At 36.6% G+C, this 21,617-nt stretch overlaps 2 protein-coding genes across 2 annotated transcripts in view; one reads left to right on the plus strand and one right to left on the minus strand.

The window, feature by feature from the left end:
• Positions 1–16,993, minus strand: part of MTREX (Mtr4 exosome RNA helicase) — a 107,862-nt gene extending 90,869 nt beyond the window's left edge. Inside the window, exons 1-5 of the mRNA XM_060635775.3 lie at positions 16,632–16,993; positions 8,260–8,397; positions 6,830–6,896; positions 2,857–2,919; positions 1,896–2,008 (exon numbers count right to left, since the gene is read on the minus strand). Coding sequence (XP_060491758.3) covers positions 1,896–2,008; positions 2,857–2,919; positions 6,830–6,896; positions 8,260–8,397; positions 16,632–16,765 — 515 coding nt within the window. The 5' untranslated portion in view covers positions 16,766–16,993. The remainder of the gene's footprint in view (positions 1–1,895; positions 2,009–2,856; positions 2,920–6,829; positions 6,897–8,259; positions 8,398–16,631) is intronic.
• A 30-nt stretch (positions 16,994–17,023) lies between these two features.
• DHX29 (DExH-box helicase 29) overlaps positions 17,024–21,617 on the plus strand; it is a 47,683-nt gene continuing 43,089 nt past the window's right edge. Inside the window, exon 1 of the mRNA XM_078449808.2 lies at positions 17,024–17,387. Within this exon, the coding sequence (XP_078305934.1) occupies positions 17,207–17,387 (181 nt within the window). The 5' untranslated portion in view covers positions 17,024–17,206. The remainder of the gene's footprint in view (positions 17,388–21,617) is intronic.

Below are 21,617 nucleotides of genomic sequence, written 5' to 3' on the forward strand. Positions count from 1 at the left end.
CACTCACAACACCAACCAATTCTCAGGCACTAGCAGGGTGTCTGAGAATTCAACTAAATTCTGACACTCCCCAGAGACAGCCTCAGATTCTACATATTAAGGGCTCAGTTAACACTGTCCTCCAGCCCCCACTTCAGATGCCAGTAGCAAGCTCCAGGCCAGATACCTGTGCTTTTGACCAAGTGATTTCAGATAGAGGGTTCCAACAACTTCCTCCTTGGTTCAGATTAATTTGCTGGAGCAGTTCACAGAGCTCAGTAAATATACTAATTATATTTGCCATTATATTAAAGGATACAAATCAACAACCAGATGAAGAAATACACAGGGCAAGGTATGGGGAAAGGATGAAGATCTCCCAATGCCCTTCCTATCCAGGTGTGCACTATTCTGGAACATCTGTTCCCAGAACATCTGCATATGTTCACCAACCTGGAACCTCACTAACCTGAGTCCTTTTGGGTTTATGGAAGCTTCACATCACAGTCACGGCTAAATCATTGGTCAGTGGCTGATTTAACCCTCAGCCCTCTTCCCTCTATTCTACAGGGATCACATAGCTGATTCTCCTGGCAACCAGTCCATCCAAAGTCAACTCATTAAAACCTAACAAAAGACCTTTATTGCTCTTATCACATGAAATTCCAAGGGTTTTAGAAGTCTTGACCCAGGAACCATGGATGAAGACTAAATACATACAAGAAACATATTTGGTCATCAAAATGACTAAATATGTATCTTATAAATCACAATACTGCAGTTTATTACAAGCGTATGTATCATAACCTTGTGGTTTATCTCAGGCTGGTTTATTATTTGAAAATTAATGTATTCATTATATTAACAGAAAAAAAATTGGACAAAATACAATAGCAAAATATTCTATAGGCATATAAACACACACAAGCAAACTCAGAAGTGAACTTCCTTAAAATGATAAAAAGCATCTAAGAAAAACCTATAGATAACAACATGCTGATGAAGACTTAATATCAGGAACAAGGCAAGGATGTCCTCTCTCATCTCTTCCATTCAACATTGTACTAGGCTGTGCTAGTCAGTTCAAAAAGGCAAGACATTAAAAGTATTTAAAATAGAAAGAAGTAAAACTGTCTTTACTTGCAAAAATCAAAAAAATTTCAACAGTAAAAAGAATTTTTTTCTTAGTTTTTATTTATTTTTGAGGGAGAGAGAGAGCAAGCGAGCGAGCATGCTAGCAGGGGAGGGGCAGAGAGAGGGGGAGAGAGGATCTGAAGTGGCTCTGTGGGAGCCACTCCACAGCAGGGAGCCCAACACAGGGTACAAACTCATGAACCCGGAGATCATGACCTGAGCTGAAGTGAGACGCTTAATCATCATCTGAGTCACCCAGGAGCCCCAAAATTTAAACTTGTAAAGGGTGAGATTAAAAAAAAAAGTTATTTCAAAAATTCTTTTAAAAAGTACACAGTAAAACAAGAATGGAAAAGAGGAACACAAAACAGCCAGAAAACAATTAATAAAATGGCAATAAGTACATATCTATCATTACTTTAAATGTAGATAGACTAAATTCCCAAATAAAAAGACACAGAATAGCTGAATGGAATAAAAACCACAAAACTCAGCTATATGCTGCCTAAAGAGACTCGCTTCAGATATAAGGACACACACAGACTGAAAGTAAAGGAACGGGAAAAGGATACTCCATGCAAATGGAAACCAAAATTAAGCAGGGAAGACCACACTCAGATCAGACAAAATAGACTTTAAAACGAAGACTATAATAAGAAATTAAAAAAGGACATTATATAATAATAAAGGAGTCAATCCAACAAGAGAATATAACATCAGAAACCAGCAAAGGAACAAATATTAACAGGCCTAAAATTTCCTTTAAATAGAAAGCTACTCACTCAGCGCATACAGTTTTTCCTGCTGATGTATGTGCAGATACTAAAACAGACTGATTATTATCAACACACTGAATGGCTTCTCTTTGAAAAGCATCAAGAATGAACGGGTATTCCTATAAAAGAAAAAAACAGTATTGGCATGAAAATATCTAGCCATATCAGAACACACTTAAAATCAAGAGATGCTAGCCCCCCCAGAAGCATTCTGGGAACACTTCTTTATGATTCTATTTAAAAATTATGCTACCCACCAGAGAAAATCAGGAAGACTAAAAAAACATCTTTAAACAGCACAGAAGCTAATTCTGCTATCTTTCAATTTACTATGCTAACATACACGTTATATTAGTTATAACAGAGTAACACTGCCATTTGTCCACGTTTTGTGGTAGGCACTGTGCAACACATTTTCCATATATTATTAACCTTCACAGCAACCCCTAAAATAGGTATTCTTTCCATTCGGATGGGAACTCTGCTCGAGTTCACTTAAGTTCCCTGAGCAGAGGCAGAATAATACATCTACTAGACTTGAAGAAATGCTCCGTTTTTCATTCAGAGAAAAAAAATGACTCTGAATTATCATTTAAGGTCTACCAGTACTTCAAAATCAATTTAACATAAGCATTAAAGTTTCATTAAAAGCTTGTTAAACTTCTCAAACTATATGTGTGACATTGCACACATGCTTTTTTTCTAGAGAAAGATTGACATATTTTTCATTAAATTCTTTAAGAATGTGGAGAATCATTACTTTCATTTTTAAAAATCTCATCACATCATGCATGATTTTCTTCATGGTAGTTTACTGATTTGGTTCTCATTACATTTGACTTCAGGTAGCTTCTTCTTGGTATACACACACTGGGAAGTATAAAAATCTCATTTGAAAGAATTTATCTTTAAGATTTTTAGAAAAGAGACACAAAACTGTACAAACTGTATTGCCCAAAGTACAGACCTTTGCAGCTTTTCCAACTCGAGGTTTAAGTGGTAAATAATCTTCATCTGCAGGAAGTGCAACCTAATGTTAAAACAAAAATCACCAACTTACTATTCGAGAACTGATGAACATTCAACATTCCATAGTTAATGCTGGCTTGAAAAGTACAAGTGATAGGGTCTGCTACAGTCTTAGACACTATAAAATTAAATAACTGCTTTTAAGAACAAGACAAATGCTAAAGCTACAATAATCAAAAAACCTCTACTTATGTTTATCTAACGGTAAGGGGATTAAAACCCTTTAAGTCCATTTCCCTAAAGAAATTGTGTTTATTAAGGTCTAGGACCTATCTTAGCTATCTTTGTATTTTCCACATGTAATGTACTGCCTAATATTAAGGAATGCTCAAAAAAGCTAAATGGACATAAAAACGGATGCTGTCACATGAAAGAAAACCATGTAGAATAAAATAATACTCCGTATTTCCTAAAGCAGAAACTTTCTTTTTCTCCAGTAAAGAAGGTTAATATCTGGAGAGCAGGGGCAACTGGGTGGCTCAGTCGGCTGAGTGCCCAACCCAGCTCAGATCATGATCCCAGGGTGGTGGGATCGATACACCTCTGTCAGGCTCATGCTGTGCATAGACCTGCTTGGGATTCTCTCTCTCCTTCTCTCTGCCCCTCTCCCTAGCTTGTGTGGGTACTCACTCTCTCTCTCTCTGAAACCTGTGTCAGGCTCATGCTGTGCATAGAGCCTGCTTGGGATTCTCTCTCTCCCTACCTTTGCCCCTCTCCCTAGCTTGTGTGGGTACTCGCGCTCTCTCTGAAATAAAAGTGTAAAAAAAAAAAAAAAAAAAAAAGATCTGGAGAGCAGCAGTTCATAATGTATCTAAATTCCCAAGAATTAAACCATTTAGTGTTTAAATAATGCACAGGGGCAAAATAAGGTACACACTAAAATTAGAAATAATTTATAAGAGCAAAACCTAAATAAGCAAGTATTACATGAGATTATCCACCTTAGAAATACTAAGAAATCTTCAGTAAATTTCCAACTCAATTACAGCTGACCCGTGAACATGGGGTTTGGGGCAACAACCCCCCCTACCCCCCATGCAGTCAAAAATCCACGTGTAATTTCTGATTCCCCTAAAACTTTGCTATCAGTAGCCTACTGTTAACCAGAAGCCTTACTGGTAATATAGTTGATTAACACATATTATATACATGTATTTTATACCGCATTCTTATGAAAAAGCTAGAGAAAATGAAATTAAGAAAATCCTAAGGAAGAGAATATATATTTACAGTACTGTATTTATAAAAAAAAAAAAAAAAGTCTACATTTAGGGGCACCTGGGTGGCTCAGTTAAGCATTTGACTCTTATCTCAGGGTCATGAATTCAAGCCCCAAGTTGGACTCCATACTGGGCATGAAGCTTACTTTAAAAAAAAAAAAAAAAAAAAAAATCTGTATTCAAACTCATGTTGCTCAGGGTCAAACATATAACCACAATGTGGATTGTATTTAAAAAATGAATAACTAGACTCTGATCGTAATTTAAAATAGTGAAACTTAGTAAATTATGAAACCTAATGAATATACCCAATATAATGAATGTGTTAGAAAGACTGTGACATTCTAAATGTAATCTATAAAGGTGAGATAAGTAAGAATGTGGTATTTTATCCTGCATACATTAAGAAACACTTATCAAGTGTTTTTATTAATGAATGAATACTTCTGGGGGACAGAATAGTTTTCACTAGTCTTACCCTTAATACTGTATATTCCCCTTTATTAGTATTCTAAGAAATTTACAGGTAGTTTGATAGTGAGAAAACTACTTATGCTTTAAATTAAGGAAATGACATGTTTTTGTATACCTCCATCTCTTATGAATATGACAAAAGTGAGTCTATCCAAGAAAGCACAACTGTTGGTACACTGAGAAAATCAAATTTCTGGATCTGAAAATCTGAAGCCTAGACTCCAAATCATGTTATGATCCCCAATAAGATATGATTAACCTATATGGCTGTATCTGATCAGTTGAGTGACCCTCTCACATCTCTTTTGGTACTTTCTATGACATGAACCAAGAACATCAATGTGAAGCAATTAAGATTTTAGCTTCTATAAGATTTAACAGCAGCAAGAATAATAGGTTATGTTTCACATGTATAAGAATCAAAAAGTTTTTGTTTTTATTCTCTGAGAACAGTCTGGGTAACACTAACGTGTAATAGGCAGAAAAGAGAGACTAAGGAGTCAGATAAATAAAAAACCAGCAAAATGATCAAGAGTCAAACAGACATACTAAATAGTCATTGGTGATTCTTGTGACAACAGTTTGAAAGAAATGGAGAAAGAAGAAATCTAATTATAGTGTATTTATAAAAATGAATGGCAAGTTAGTCTAGCAGGGATTTTCCTAGCAGAGCACTCAATAGCAACTCTCAAAAGTAAGGGATCACATCTCTTCTATTTCTTTATACTTAGTGAATCATACAATGTTCCTGGCACTCTAAAGATATATACTGATTAAATGACCACAAAAGGGGGAAAAAAAACAACATAGTGGCTGAAAAGCAACCTAGAATAAGAGAATCTTCTGAATATTCATATGCTGATAGGGAAGGGCAAATACAGAAGAGACTCAACTCTAGAAACAAGGGAAAATGAAGGCTTCTAGGTCATTGTGAAAGCATGACAAGTTACAACTAAGAACACTAACTGAACAAGCCTCCTTAGCATTGCCTTTTCCTTTTAGTGGACAGGACAGGTGTGAACAGTCTTGGTGAAGAAGGTTATAAACAGAGGACACTCCAATGTGATAGCCTCAACCCTCTAAATGAAGTAAAAGGTAAAGTTAGCTGCTAAAAAACTGAGAAGTGACAGAAGGAGGGATTGTGGAGAATTGTGAAGGACAGCAAGAACTTGTGACCTCTTAAGAGCAAATTGTGTGGCCTCCCTCCCCTCATCTTTTTTAATACCAGAGCATTGAATAGGGTCTAACATAAGTACTGAATGATCAAATGGGTATTACAAATTCCAAACTAAGTGCTATTCTAAAGGAATACAAAGGAACTCATAGAAACAAGTGCTAAAAAACAGGTATTTAAAAAAATAAGGTTATAAATGTTTATCAAAAGTCATTTTAATTCGGAATTACTCTGCTTAGTCAATAAAGACTTTTAATAAGATTTTATTAGTATAAACAGTGTTACAGTTCTCTTAACGTTTTTTAGTCCCTTATATTTATAAATTCTTCTAAAAGGGGTACTACAAGCTATCAGCGGTTACCACATTGTGGCGAATAATGAAATTGCAATGTATCAGTAATCAGAGCAGGACATGAGAAAGCATGTGACCTATAAAATGGCACTATTACTTGACTTTAGGAGTAAGGGGATGAATGGGTATTGAACACCTACTCTGTGCTGGGTACCTTACACTAATTTTCTTCTATAATCTTCACAACCAACACACTATTCCAAATTTAAAAATTTTTAAAAACAATGTCAAAAAGGTTAAGAAATTTGGGGCGCCTCGTGGCTCAGTTGGTTAAGCATCGAACTTTGGCTCAGGTCATGATCTCACTCACGGTTCATGAGTTCAAACCCCAATATCAGACTCTGTGCTGACAGCTCAGAGCCTGCAGCCTACTTCGGATTATGTGTGTCTGCCTCTCCCCCCTTGTGCCCTGTCTCTAGGTCTCTCAAAAATAAACATTAAAAAAAAAAAAAGGTTAAGAAATTTATCCAAGACTGTAGTTAGATAAAGTGCTGTTCAAGATAAAGTGCTGTTCAAGATACTAGCTCAGGTTAGGATACAAAACCCCAGCTCCTTCCACCTGACTATATACCCTACAGAAACTGTAATTGTTTCTAAAGCCCCTGAGGCTAAATGGCTTGCTGATCATATTAGATAGTCCAAAGCAAACTTCCATTTATAACACCAACTTCCATATACTGTTTGTGCTTACCTCATGTGTACATCCTTCAACAGTTTCAACTGATTGTACCTTGACTCTGGGCATCAAGTCAGCCAAACTTAAAAAAAAAAAAGTATTAAAGCTGTGTTAAAATACATTATTTTTCTATGATTAGATAATAAGCCTCCTGTATGAATTGCTAAGGAAAAGGAAACTGCCTAATTATGAGTATTACAAGTTGGAAAAAATCTGGCTATTAAGAATATTCAAAAAAGTTTTCACATTATTCACATATAGGCTGAGAATTCAAAATCAGTTAACATCTATTTTACAAATACAGAACAGATGCCAAGTGGATTATTCAAAGAATTATGTTAGCTGAATTCCAGTAACTATTTAAAAAAAAAGTACCCCTTCCAAAGCACTGTCACTACTTCAAAACATGAAGCTCATTATAAAAACCATTACATGACAGAGAGTACAAAATAAACTAGCTTAATACAGACATTGCTATAATTAACAGAAGTGTTCCCTATTCAAAATCTTAAGTTATACTCATCTAGGTTCTGTTTAGATTCTGAAAGGACATGACTGTGGACAAAGTAAAGAAAAATAGATGTATTTTTATACTAGATTATTCTTATTTACTTTTGATTTTTATTTAAATCAATAACCAATCATACTTTGAACAAAACCCAAGGGTTACTATAATAAGCAACAATGATTTTAAATTGCCACTATTATACTGTAACCTATTCCACTAGCTTTGGAAAACGGTGTATCAGAAATATTTCAGTGACACATCTACCACCATTTACAGTAGTAACTTCTGCTAACTACAAGAGCTAACTAGTTTAAAAAATTCAGAGTAAATTCTTCATGGTAGTGCCAAGCCAAAATATGGCATAAAAGAAGAAAGAAGCTGTGAAGATCCATCACACAATAACAAACAGGTTAACCTAAGTAAATGACACCAACTTTTATAAAGAGAAGATAAATACCAGCTATTTCAGTCAGAGAAATCCATGGTCTCCCTCACTGATAGCAGTCTTGAGATTCAGAGCCACTCTATTCCAACACGTAACAGTAAAAATCTAATTCCTCTTAACATTCCTTTTCAATTACTTTTTCCATTGGGTCAGTTTTATTCTTTCCATTTATTCCACTCTCTGTGTTCCATCCTATTCTTTGACATTAATAAATAAAGGAAATGTGGGGTTTTTTTCTTAAAAAAAAAATCAGACTTCACGATTCTTTCTCACAAGTTGGATTCTAAAACATTAAAAGATGACTCTTCTATATTGTCTTCCATTTCCCCAAACTTATACAGATGTTCTATATTTTTGTATGAATGTATAACTAAAATACATTTTTCATTTCTTGAATTTAACACTTTCATAAAGTAGCATCATTTAAGTAATTTTCAAAACTTCACGCAACCATTTAAGAGTTACTGACATTTATGCCAATGGGAATACTACCTTAAATCTTCATTTATTGATTCTTCTACCCTAGGCTTCTTTCCAAATATGGGTTCATCTGTGCCCTCGAAATCTGCATCTCTCTTGGTTTTTGCAGTATTAGTTGACTCCGATTGTAATTTACCATCAAAACGTTTCCTGAAAAGTAAATGGTTAAAAATCAGTTCTGCAGTTTTTAAGGATGATTCCATAAAATATTACTCCATGTATTATATATGTCATTAACAGAAAAAGGCATGGAAGGAGATGAAACAAATCAAAACTGGCTAAAGCCCAGAATACCCTAATAAAACCGAATATCACTCCTTTGATATTTCAAACTTTCTTGGAAGTTTTGCTTTAAAAATATTTTACAGCTCACACTAACTTAATATTTTTAAAAACCATGAATTAAAACAATGTTAAACATTTACATACAAGAGGACCTTCAATAAACATTTAATACTTTTGCTTTTACCAAAATATTACAGTTAAAGAATATTTTTTGTGGTTGGATTCATTGGTCAAAAGTAATGACAATAAATGGCACTTGGTGGACTAGAAAGCCAAGGGGAATTTAATCTGACCCACATGCTTTTACATTCAAAAATCAATCACATGTGGATTTTAGATATAACTGTGAAAGGCAAAACAACACAGCCTCTAGAAAATAAAATGAGAGAATTATTTTTATATTTTACTAAATAGTACATAAAATTATTAACCAAAACTTAAGTTTGATAAATCAGAGTGAACTAAAACTAAGAATTTCTGTTAATCAAAAAATATCATTAAGGGAGTAAAAAGGTTGGTGATGACATCGCCAAGGCAACTGGTGATTGGAAGGGTCTGAGGATTACAGTGAAACTGACCATTCAGAACAGACAGGCCCAGACTGAAGTGGTACCTTCTGCCTCCGCCCTGATTATCAAAGCCCTCAAGGAACGTCCAAGAGACAGAAAGCAGCAGAAAAACATTAAGCACAGTGGAAATATCACTTTTGATGAGATTGTCAACATTGCCTGAGAGATGCGGCATGGATCATTAGCCAGGGAACTCTCTGGAACCATTAAAGAGATTATGGGGACCACTCAGTCTGTGGGCTGCAATGTTGATGGCCGCCACACTCATGACATCATAGATGACATCAATAGTGGTGCAGTGGAATGCCCAGCTAGTTAAGAACTACAAAGTAAACTATTTTAATAAAGGATAAGTTGACGACCAAAAAATATATATGTGTGTGTGTGTGTGTGTGTGTATATATATATACATATATATATATATATATATATGTATATATATATATCAATATATATATCATTAAGAGAGTAAAAAGGCAAGACAAAAGAGTGGAAGAAGATATCTGAATCACATATAACTGACAAAAGCTATGTAACTAAAATAGAGTGAAGATGACAAATTTAAAAATAAATAAATGAACAGAAGACTTCAACAGGTATTTTATAAAAGAGGATATCCAAATGGCCAATAAGCATACAAAAATAAACTGAAAACAAGTGCTCATCGTGAAAATATAAATTAGACTATACCAAATCAGTGGCTCTCAAATTTTTGGCCTCAGAATTATTTATTGTCTTAAAAATGATTAATTCCAAAGAATTTTGTTTATGTAGTTATACCTATTGATATTTACCACATTAGATAATAATATTGAACAATTTTCTTATTAAAATATTTACTTATTAATTCATTTTAAGATGGAAACAATGTTATTTTAACATTATGTTAACATTATTACTGTTAGATTTAATATAAATGACACTTGATAAAAAAATAAGTATTTTCAAAAATAATCTTTAATGAGAAGAGTGACATTGTTTGTATTTTTGCAAATCTCTTTAATGTGTGGCTTAAAAGTATGCATCTGGACTCTGCATCTGCTTCTGCATTCAACTTGACATAGCTACTGTCATGAATTTTATGAACAATGTTGAGCCAAAGCCAGACACGAAGGAATGTATTCTAAATGATTCCATTTACATTACAGTCATAAACAGAAGAAAAACCTAACACATTATCAAGACAGTCACTTTTCCGGGGGAAAAAGAAGGATGTCTGAAATAATTCTATTTTTTGTCCCAAATGGGGGTTACATTGGTGTGTTTATTCTATGAAAATTCAACTTATGGACTTTCACACTTCTCTTTTTATGTTTTACTTAGAAAGTTGTTTTTTTTAAATAAGAGTATCAAATAGTGGTAATGATGTGAGGTATGCCTGAACAATCTTTCGCTAACAAAGGTTCTTCTTTGATGCTTAGCAAAACTTGAAATATGTAAACCCAATTCCTCCCAATTTAGTGGAAAAGGTAACCATTCTTGCCCAGTCTATTTATTGCTAACTACTTACATGAATCTCTTTTGGACAAGCCATCAATATCCTTGGTCCTCAGTAAAGTAAGACATTTGGAAGATACTGAAGATCCCTTTAGTTCTAACATTCCACTACTCTAACCCTGATTTAGTAAGCATCTACAAAACCACTACACTTAAAACCTACTAGCAGCTGGTGACAACCATAAAACAAAAAAATTAATTCCTAGACCTTTGAGAAACTTAAAACCTAAATTTATAGAATACCTTCCTTCAGAAGTGCTATATTATTCTTTAAGACTGTTATGTTAGAGTTCTAGGTCCCCAATTATTTATTTCTCTTACAGCTTGGTATGTATGTCACATGTGGAATTTGCACCCTTGAAACACCTGAGTTAAACAGAAAGATGGAAATAAAGTGTCACATATAACAAGCTTACCCTTTAAGAGTAAGTTTTTTATTACTGAAACCCCATGAACATATGTTATTTCTAGACATGACAACCACATCATGGAATCCAACATAGACCCCTTTTCTTATAAAGGATATTAAAGCAATTGGCAAAATATGACTAAGTGTATAGATTAGATAATAATACTGTATCAATGTTAATTTCTTAATTCTGACAATTATTCTCAGGATTGAGACAAGGACATCATTAAGGGGGAGAGGGAGATGAATCATTTGGCCTGCCACACCATTGAAGACAAAGGTGTATCGCCTGTGGAAAAGAATTTGGCAACACCTAGCAAAACTACATACATTTACCCTTTAACCTCAAAATTCTACTAGGAATCTGTGCCAAAATAACATGGCAAAAAATTTTTAAAAATTTCAAAAACAGACATGTACAAGGCTATCTGTAACAGTAAAAAACTGAAAATAACCCAATGTAAGAGTTCTATATACTAACATGGAGGTATCTGTATTTCATCATGCTAAGAGAAAAAAGATGAACAGTTTTTAAATGGCACCTTTTGCATAAAAATGAGTGAAGACAGACATGCACATGTGTATTTTCAGAAAGAAAATAATAAAAAGAGGGGCGCCTGGGTGGCTCAGTTAAGTGTCCAACTTCAGCTCAGATCATGATCTCACGGTTTGCAAGTTTCAGCCCCAAGTTGAGCTCTGTGCTGACAGCTCAATGCCTGGAGCCTGCTTCGGATTCTGTGTCCCTCTCCCGCTCTGCCCCTTCCCTGCTCATGCTCTGTCTCTCTGTGTTTCTCTCAAAAATAAACATTAAAAAAAAAAAAAATTAAAAAAAGAAATAATAAAAAGAAACCAAAAACTCAAGGAGAGGGAACAAACAGGACAGAAGAGGCAAAGATAAAATCAAGAATACTGTTTTATACTTTTGATTTTGGAACCATAAACTGTTTTACCATGATTTAAAAATTAAAATTTTAGCAATCCTTAAAATGGAAAATAAGTTGAAACAAGTGAACATAACAGGTATCAAATTAGTAGCATAAACATTTCAAAAAGGAACTATTACAGAGTATTTTCACTGTTGGTGTGCTACATTTTTTCTAAGGACAAAAAGAACCATGAACTAGAACCACAATCTATTCAATATTTTATTCTGAATTGCAGTATTATTATGCACTGTTATTTTTTTAAATATTATAAGAATACATAAAATAAAGTTTATGTAATATTGTTACGGATGAACATTTTCAGAAAAAAAAAGGATAAAACTATAAAAACCAAAAAAGCCAAATAAAGACCCTATAATATTAATTGTATTGTAAATGTCAGCATGAACTCTTTTTCTAAAAACAATGATTCCCCAGTTCTTTCCATAGTAAAGACCTAAAAGCAATGAAATCCTGTACCCAAGAGCACTCGAAGCCCTAAAGAACATTTCCCACTATAAGGAACTAGAGACCCTTTGGAGACACCAGATTCCAGGTCTGGGCTGAAAATGTATACTATGAGTCAAGAGTATCTTTTGGCAAAAAGCAGAGAAGCTATCTAAGACTGATTAAGCTTGTCAAAAGGAGACAAGAGCCAACACGAAGAATTAGCATTGGTAGGACTATGAAAAATAATAATGCAAATGATTCAAATGTCCGTCAAAAGATAAAGGTATAAACATATATGGTATATCCATAAAACTGAACACCACTCAGCAACAAAAAGGAACTGATGATATACACCACAACTGAACAAATCTTCAAAGCAATGAATATGAGAAACCAGACCAAAAAGGAATATATACTGTAGTATTTCATTTAAAATTTAATTCTAGAAAATGCAAGCTGTTCGCCGGTGCCAGAAAGATCAGTGGTTGCCTGGAAGGAGGACTGGAGAGAGGGGTGCATCACAAAAAGGCATGCAGAACTTTTGGGGGTCTTGATTGTGGCAGTGATTTAGGATACTTCAAATATACCCGAATAAAGCTTAAAAAAGGTAAAGAAAAATGAGTGCAAAGGAGTGTAACACATCAAATCATGAAAATCCATTCATCAAGAAGCTAAACACATAATCATACACCCATGCTGGTCACCATTGGAAGTTCCTTAGGACACAACTAATCTCTGTTAAAATTGATAAATTATCAAGCATTTTTCCTATTTCTTCTATGCACTGTATTTCAAGGTAACAGCTGGTATGAGAGTGTTCTTTTTTTTTTTTTATAGATGGATGTGAGGTAATAAACGTAGAAAGGACAAAAATAGAAAAACTGCCATTTTGCCAACCACCAACAAAATAATGGAGCTAGGCAATCAACATAGGTGTGTGCTAAACCCATCATGTGAAAAGTTGAAGAGGAGTAAGATTGATCTATCTTAACCCAATGATCGATCTTAAAAAGTGTGGAATAACACTACATATGTCTCATGATGTAATCTTATGATGCAATGCAATTGGAAGTACATGGCACCACTATGAATTATTCCTATCTAAAACTGAACCTGAATCTAATCAATTCTATCAGAGCTATCTAATATATACATATATAATGCAAGCTACACACATAATTCTAAATTTCTAAAAACCACATTAGAGTTAAAAAGAAACCAGTTTTACAGTATTTCATTTAACCCAATATATGGAAAACATTATCAATTCATATCAATTCATTACATATCAAGATAAAGATTCATGAGGCAGTTTGTGGTTTTTTTTTTTTACACTAAGTTTTCAAAATCTCATATTACATTGAGAGCATTATCTCAATACTGACTAGCTACAGTTTAAGTATGCAATAGCTACAGTGGTGTAGCGGACAGTGAAGCTTTAGATATAAGGACAATTTACAGTAAATACTTGAGGATACAGGAACTAGTTAAATGACAACCTAAGAAAGAAAATCCAGGGGACGCCTGGGTGGCTCAGTTGGTTAAGTGCCCAACTTGGGCTCCGGTTATGATCTCATGGTTTGTGAGTTCGAGCCCTGCATAGGGCTCTTTGCGGTCAGCACAAAGCCAGATTTGGACCCTCTGCACCCCGCCCCCCAACTCCCCTGCTCGTGTGCACTAACACTCTCTCTCAAAACAAATAAGTAAACTTAAAAAAAAAAAAAGGAATGTTGTTAGTAAATAAAATCCCTTAAGTCCCTAGTGTTCTGTATTTTCTTATGTATTTCCCTTCTCTAATGTTCACATATTTCCTAATAAAATTAAAACGTAAATTTGATTATTTTTGTATCCTACAAACTCTTCCTTTAGAAGTTCGTGGAAACAGCTTACCACTAGTACAATGCAAAGTGAATTAATTTTACCTTAGTAATTTTGAAGCACGGTATTTACTAACGTGGGAAATTACTTGTGTATTATCTTCATTATATTGTAGTTGCCCAAACTACAGTAACTATTAATTATTCCTATTCGGAAAAAAAATAAAAGCAAAGAACCTGTCTTTCTCATTTTCCCTTAAATGTTCCCCCACCCTCTCCCAACTCCTTTTAACTCAATGACAAAGACTATTTTTCTACTGTGTTTCATTCCCATTTACAAGACATTTCACAGTGATTGTTCTGCTATCCCTCTAATCTTTGTCTTCATCACTGTACTTGCCCAAAGGATCTCCAACTCAAACACTACCAATTCAAACATCCCTATATGTACACATAACCTCCTGTTCTAAGGTTTGCCCAAACCCTAATTAAAATTGCCCACTGGATACCTCCATTTGGATATAGTATTATCACTTCCTTCGTCTCAAGTCAAATTAATTTCATTTACAAATCACTATCTCCTGTAAATTTCCATAGTTTTCCTCTTCTTGTTATCCAAATTCAAAATCTTTTTTGAGGCACCTGGGTGGCTCAATTGGTTGAGTGCCCGACTTCAGCTCAGGTCACGATCTCGAGATTGTGGGTTCTAGCCCCACATCGGGTTTACTGATGCCAGTCAGCACAGAGCCTGCTTCAGATCCTCTGTTCCCCTCTCCGCCCCTCCCATTGCTTGCTCTCTCCCCAAAATAAATATTTTTTAAAAATCTCTTTTGACTCCTTTTCCATTGTTCTGACCTGCTTCATTATTAACACACATCAATTTTTTCCTTCACAGCATTTTCCACCTTTCCTTTTCCTTCCTTCTGCTACCTCCTGAATTGAGGTTCTTTTCATCTCCTAAATGAATAAACTGAAATACTTCCCTAATTCCCTTTCTTATTTTTATTATCTTTCCTCCTTCAACATACTCTGACAGCCGCTATCACATTAATTTTCCTAAACTACCACTCTACTTAACCAATCACCAAGTTAGGAAAAAATTCGTGGTATTAAAAATGAAATTAAAACTCTCATGCTTGACATTTAACATCCTTCACAGTCTAAATAAAACCAACTTTTACTGTTTTATCTCTTGTCCCTAAACAAACACTCCCTCTAGCCCGCCAGTAACAAATCATTTCCTCTCCCCAGAATAGCCTCTTGCATGTAAGAATCCCTGAATGACAGGGACACCTGGGTAGCTCAGTCGGTTGAGCAGCCGACTTCGGCTCAGGTCATGATCTCGCGGTCCGTGAGTTCAAGTCCCGCATCAGGCTCTGTGCTGACAGCTCGGGGCCTGGAGCCTGCTTTGCATTCTGTGTCTCCCTCTCTTTCTGCCCTTCCCCTGCTTGCACTCTGTCTCTGTCTTTCAAAAAAAAAAAAAAAAAAAAAAAAAAATCCCTGAATGACACAGAGATCTCTTTTGGAACTGTACGGCACTTAACTGTATACACAATTTATTTTATCTCAATCACCTACTAACCTTTTAAAACATGTACCTGGTTTTATACCTCTTTACCAGGACTAAAAATTCCTTGAGAAAAAAATCATGTCTAATTTAATCCTATTTACTGAGTATCTCCCTTAGCTAAGAGTAAATTCTGTTAAGAATGAATCATCTTTTTAATCCAAATACCAGCTTTTCCTTGCTCTACTATAAACAATATCGTACACTTTACGATAGTTCTATGCGTCAATCTAGTACATATGTTTAGAAACCATTACGTTTTAAAAATTTTCTTAGTAAACTCAACGATAGCCAGCTTTTGAGAATCTATTACGTGATAAGCACTGTTAGGTGCTGGTACATAGGTGCATTCACAGTCAATCCTCACAACCTTAGTAGTAGACACGTTTCTTTTTTAAGGGCAAAAAGCTACAGCTTGGAGATTAAATCTCTCCTGAGTCCTCCTGTTGCGATTTGCCCGTTCCAAGTCAATTCAAGTCACGTTTTCTAAGCTCCTTAACCCTTTACTCAACTGGTCATCAGTTTCATCAAAGACCGTGCCAGGTATTGTGGGCCACAGAACCTAACAGATACACCTCACCTGTCCTCCCGACTCCACGGCGCACACGGGGGTAGAGTCAGCAACCTAGGCGTCAAGGAATTACTGTGGTAGGAGCTCACGCTGTCTGCGGGCACCGGGGACCGCCAAAATCCCAACTCACCAAACCAACATTCCTCCCCCCCGCCTTCAACATTCTCCCCAAAACCCTTCACTGCCCGATGCCACTCGGTCTGCACCACAGTTGCTCATGCTCTTCAGAAGAATATTGTATTTTCTCCCCTCAGCAATAAGAGGGAAAAAAAACAACATCCTGACACTTTTCTTACCCGCCCTTTTCCGCAGACCCTGGCGGCCCCTTCCATTTCCCCTTCTCCTTCTCTCTGTCGTTTTTAGTTCCGGGTGCGGTGGCCGAGTCGTCCTCAAACACGCTGAAGAGCTCATCCCCGAAAGCGTCCGCCATCTTTCCGAGCTGGGAGACCGAATCTCCCTCCTACCCACGATGCTCTGCGAGCGTACCGACAATGACGCCAAGGGAAACCTCAGCTGTACCCCATGGGAGACAAAAGTAGTCTAGTCACGCAACCCCATCCCCCAGAATTCTTCCTTGACTTCTTCTCTTCCGACTTTTCCTTTCCCACTACGACTAGATGGCCAGTTCGCTAACTTAAAGAAGGAGCGCGGCGAGAATGCCCGGCATGCGGTAGGCACCTAGAGGGAGGCGAGGAGGCGGAACCTTGGTGAGTCGCACCAATTGAAATTCAGCGGTCGCCAAGGCCCTAGAAGCCCGGATGAAGGACGCAGGGTGGCGGCGTGGGACCCGGGGAATGTAAAGAGCACTTGGAGACGGTGCTGCGGTGGTTCCGGGACTTACAGCAGCAGGGCTCTTTGCCATCGATGCAGTATGGGAGGCAAGAACAAGAAACACAAGGCGCCCGGGGCCGCGGCGGTCCGGGCCGCCGTGTCTGCTTCCAGAGCCAAATCCGCCGAGGCCGGGGCTGCTGGGGAGGCCCAAAACAAGAAGCCGGTGGCCAGGCCGCCCCCCGCAGCTGCCGTTAGCACCAGGGAGCCCCGAGTCAAGCAAGGTACGAGCGGTCCTGGGGCCCCGGGCTTTCCACCCCGAGCAGCTGCTGCTGTTTACGCGGTAGAAGCCAGCGCAACCTGGGCCGACCCTAGGTCTCAAAATTTGTGTCTTCCACACCTGCAGCTGCTAGTTTCTATGCGGTGGCCTTGTTCTAGGTTAGTGTAAGCTTTGGGGGACTCTGAAGTTATGACAGTAGTCCTCTTGCAGCCTGGCATCTCCCACTTAACCGTGCTTTTTCTTAACAGAATAAAAATTGCATTTGCTCCCGTTTCAGCAGGAATTAGTTTTGAGCCATTATCTAAATTAGCTAGGTTGATGCAGAGGGTAATGTGTGGAGTTCCTAACCTCCTGGAGTCAGGCCCTTTTTGTACTTGATCTTCGTATCATTTTCAACCACTGTTTTCATGTGTTATGGAAGAACCAGTAATAAGAATTTCAGTACTTAAACACCGAATATGGGTATAACCTATTGTGGAAATATTTCTAATCTTTACCACTGTCATGCATTCTTTGCTTACTGTGTAATTTAGTTTGATAACTCAGAGATTGCTGATTCTGGCTACAGATGAGCAGGCCCCTATATAAAAACTGATTCTAAAACATGTACAGGTATCCTCTATTTTGTTCTGTTTAGCTTGTTTGCCTATAGTTCTTATTGAAATGTTCGTCCAACACGTTTTTGAACACTTCTGTATCTCATGATGTTAGGGGTGGGATGAGCAATGTAGACAAATCACCTCTCAGAACTTTCTGATGTAATGGCGGACACGGGCATTAAATAATCCTACCAGCATTGCTTTATAACTGATAAGTGCCACAAAGAAAAACTAAGGAAGAAGGTTTAACAAGCTAACCTAATTTTTACTGGAGAGGAGGAGGGGTCGTAGATGGTCTCTTTGAGAAAGTGACTGTTAAACTGAGATCAGGAGGACTGGTAGGTGTTACCCTGTAAAGAATGGGGGAAATAGTGTAGTATTCCTGGCAGAGTTAAGAAACTCCATATGCAGAGATGGTGAGTGAAGAAAGAGCTTGGGTCCTGAGGTCCTCATGGAATGTAAGCTTTGCATAAGAGAAGATGGCACTAAAGAAGTATACACTTAACAAACTTTCACCTACAAGGTGAATAAATCTTTGCCCCACAGTTTATTGCAACATTTTAACTACCAAGTTTTGATGCTTGTAAATACAAATACATAGCATTTCTCTTTGACTATTATTCTGTGGCTCTTTTCCTCTGAACCAGCCTCTTTTGGATTCTGTTGTCTTTTCTGATATGCCTCTGAATTCTTTCAACTCTATAATCATTTGTTGTATTCTTTGGCTTCCTATTCCTCCTGCCCCAAAACATCACCCTCAATGAAGGTGTTAGTCTGTAACAGTATAGTTCTCCATCTACAGTCCTTCTAGGAGAGTACTTCCATTACTAATTCTGTCCTTTTCTTTGTAGATGATTCCTCACTCACTCTGTCTAGTCCTGGTTTTTATTCTAATCTCAAGTCAGCCATTTCCATATTTACGTGGACCTTTTGACCCTATATTGCAAGCCTCTCAAATTTAACATGGCTCATACTAAACTATCCTTCTCTCCTGACCCTAGCTTCTATGATCTCCTTGTTTTTGTTTTTCCATATTCCTTTTTATTCAATGTTAATAATTACTTTTAATGTCTTCTTTTCTTCCTCACATCGAATCTCTTGCCATGCTTTATACAATCTTCACTTACCTTCTGTGTACACCATTTTCACTTTTCAGCACTTTGTGCTGTTCATGCATCAGTCTAGGTACTCATGAATTCCTGGAGTACCAACAAAGCTTTCTAATGGGTCTCCCTACCTCTTATTTTTCTTCCTCTAGTTTGTCCTGCCTGCAGTCATCAGATTAATATTGAAGAAATGCTGCTTTGTGCATAGCACTTCTCAGTTTGTTTCACAGCGTCTGCACTGACTTTGTGATTAAGTCCAAACCATTCATCTAGCATCTAAGACTCCTTTTCCAGCCTTGTTACTAATTCCTGTATTTACCTATAGCAAATCTAATGTATTTTCATTGTTCCAAATGCAGGTATTGACTTTCTGCCTCCTTGTATTCTTGCCATTTTCTCTTAACGGAATGCCATCTGTCCCAAACACATCTATCCCAAATAGTGAAATCCAATAATGCCCTTCCCAAATGTCAAGAGAGAAAAAATGAGAGGTTGTCTATGAAATTTGTAGGAAAGATTTTATAACTAAGTTCATATATATAGCACTGAAAATAAATCTGCTGTGCAGACTGTGACGTGATTTTTTTTCTGTTTGGGTATTTTTATATAACATGATAGGCCTACTTTGTAGGAAAAAACATTTCTGAACTTGTTTTAGTTGTTAATGTAAGTGTAATTGTTCTACTTCCCCTCAACTCTTTTCAAAAATGTGAAGGATTGTACATAGCATTAGTTTCTCAAAATTGTCCTGTCACATAGAGGGAGAAAATCTCTTCTGCCATGAAATGACTCTTGGCACAATTCTCAGTATTCTCTCACTCCTGTTTTTTTCACTTCATTTATTCATCAGATAATTTTTAAATTGCTACTATGTTCTAGGCAAGACTAGGCCCTGGAGATACCACATGAACTGATCGAGGGAGAGGACTAACAACTGTAAGGCTGGCGTTTGTGAAAATCCTTAAGCCTAGCTGAGATGTAAAAATCCTAAGAGGGAAACAAGACTAGGGGGACTAATGTCATGAGTTAACTCATAAAACCATGATAAATATTTTTCAGGGTCATCCAAATAAAACAAAAAGTGCAACAAAAATCAGAAAAGTGACTTGGTAAAGAACGAATTAAATAGTAGAGTCTGTTTTTGCTCAGAACAGGGATGGCTTCCCTGAGGAAACATCTATGCTGAGGTGGTTGGAAGCATCCAGTTATTAGAAGATCTGAAGACAATGTTTGAGGCTGAGGGGACAAGGGCAAAGGCCCTAAGATGGGAACAAGCTTGGCATGTTAACAAAAAAAATAAAAAAAGAAGAAAGTCCATGGGTAGAATGAAAGAGAAGGGGCTAGTGTTGGCATTAAATGTAGGAGAGACCTTAGGTAGTTTACATTTTTAAAGGATTAGTCAGGTGGCTCTGGCAGTATGGACTTCCTCACAGACCCTGACTGCTCAGATTGTATCATTTCATCCTCATTTATTCTCTAGATACCCTGTATTTCCCTTTCGCAGTTTATTTGCATAGTTACTTAATGACTCCACTAGTAATTGAGCTCCATGAAGACAAGGACTGCGTCTTATTTATCCCTGTTTAGATCCCTTACCTGGTTCACATCCCCTTACGAATGTGTACTGTTGGTCAGAAAGAAACCAAAATGCCTCAGTACACCTGTCACCAGCGCTAGCAACTCAAAGTGAGTGTGTTAGCAATAGTGGGTCATTATAATCACTCCGTGATACAAAACAATACATTATAAAAGGAATATGTTGTGAAAGAAAGAGTAGTTGGCAACAACACATTGATTTTTTGGCTGGTGTGGTTTTTTTTTAGCAGAGTCATCTTGAGGAAATCACTTTTTCTGTGCTTCAACTTTAATAAATATTTTTTAAAATAGTGTGCTGTGTTCTATGAACTATCATTTCTAAATTTGAAATCAATAATACTTTTGCCTTGGATATACTGTACACTAGCATCCTTATTTCCAGTCAAATTTACAGTAACTCCCTCTGTCTGAAACAGAAAACCACAGTTTATGGAAAAATGTCTTCAAGTAGCTGTCCTAAATCCTGTACACTTTATTTGGCAAAAGAATGGGACCCATCTTTGTTCCATGGCCTAATGACTTAGAATTGCATTTGAAAATAGAGTTACTAATTTCTAAGTTTGAGTTACTATTTTCTTCTGGTGCCTTCACTTTTTGCTAAATAACACATTAGAATCTGGCAGTTACATGGACATTCTGAATGTTGGCAGCTGACAAGAAAGGAGACTACAGAATCACCAAGTAGAAAATTAGAGCAGTTTTGGAGGAATTGAGTAAGGTCAGTCTTCTTACTAGCTCTGCAGGTTTCAAGTTAAATTATAGATATTCATAATAACACATCATAAAAAGGTTTGGATTTTCTTGATAGTACTGTGTATATAACAGGAAGCATAAATATATTTTGGGAAGTTTTCCATCAAATTGTTTAAGATGCACTTCAAATTCTGAAGCTTTCGTTCACACTCATTAAAACTCTTATATAAACATGTTTTA

The sequence above is a fragment of the Panthera onca genome, chromosome A1 (assembly GCF_046562875.1).
Source record: "Panthera onca isolate mPanOnc1 chromosome A1, mPanOnc1 haplotype 2, whole genome shotgun sequence".
Taxonomy (NCBI): Eukaryota; Metazoa; Chordata; class Mammalia; order Carnivora; family Felidae; genus Panthera; species Panthera onca.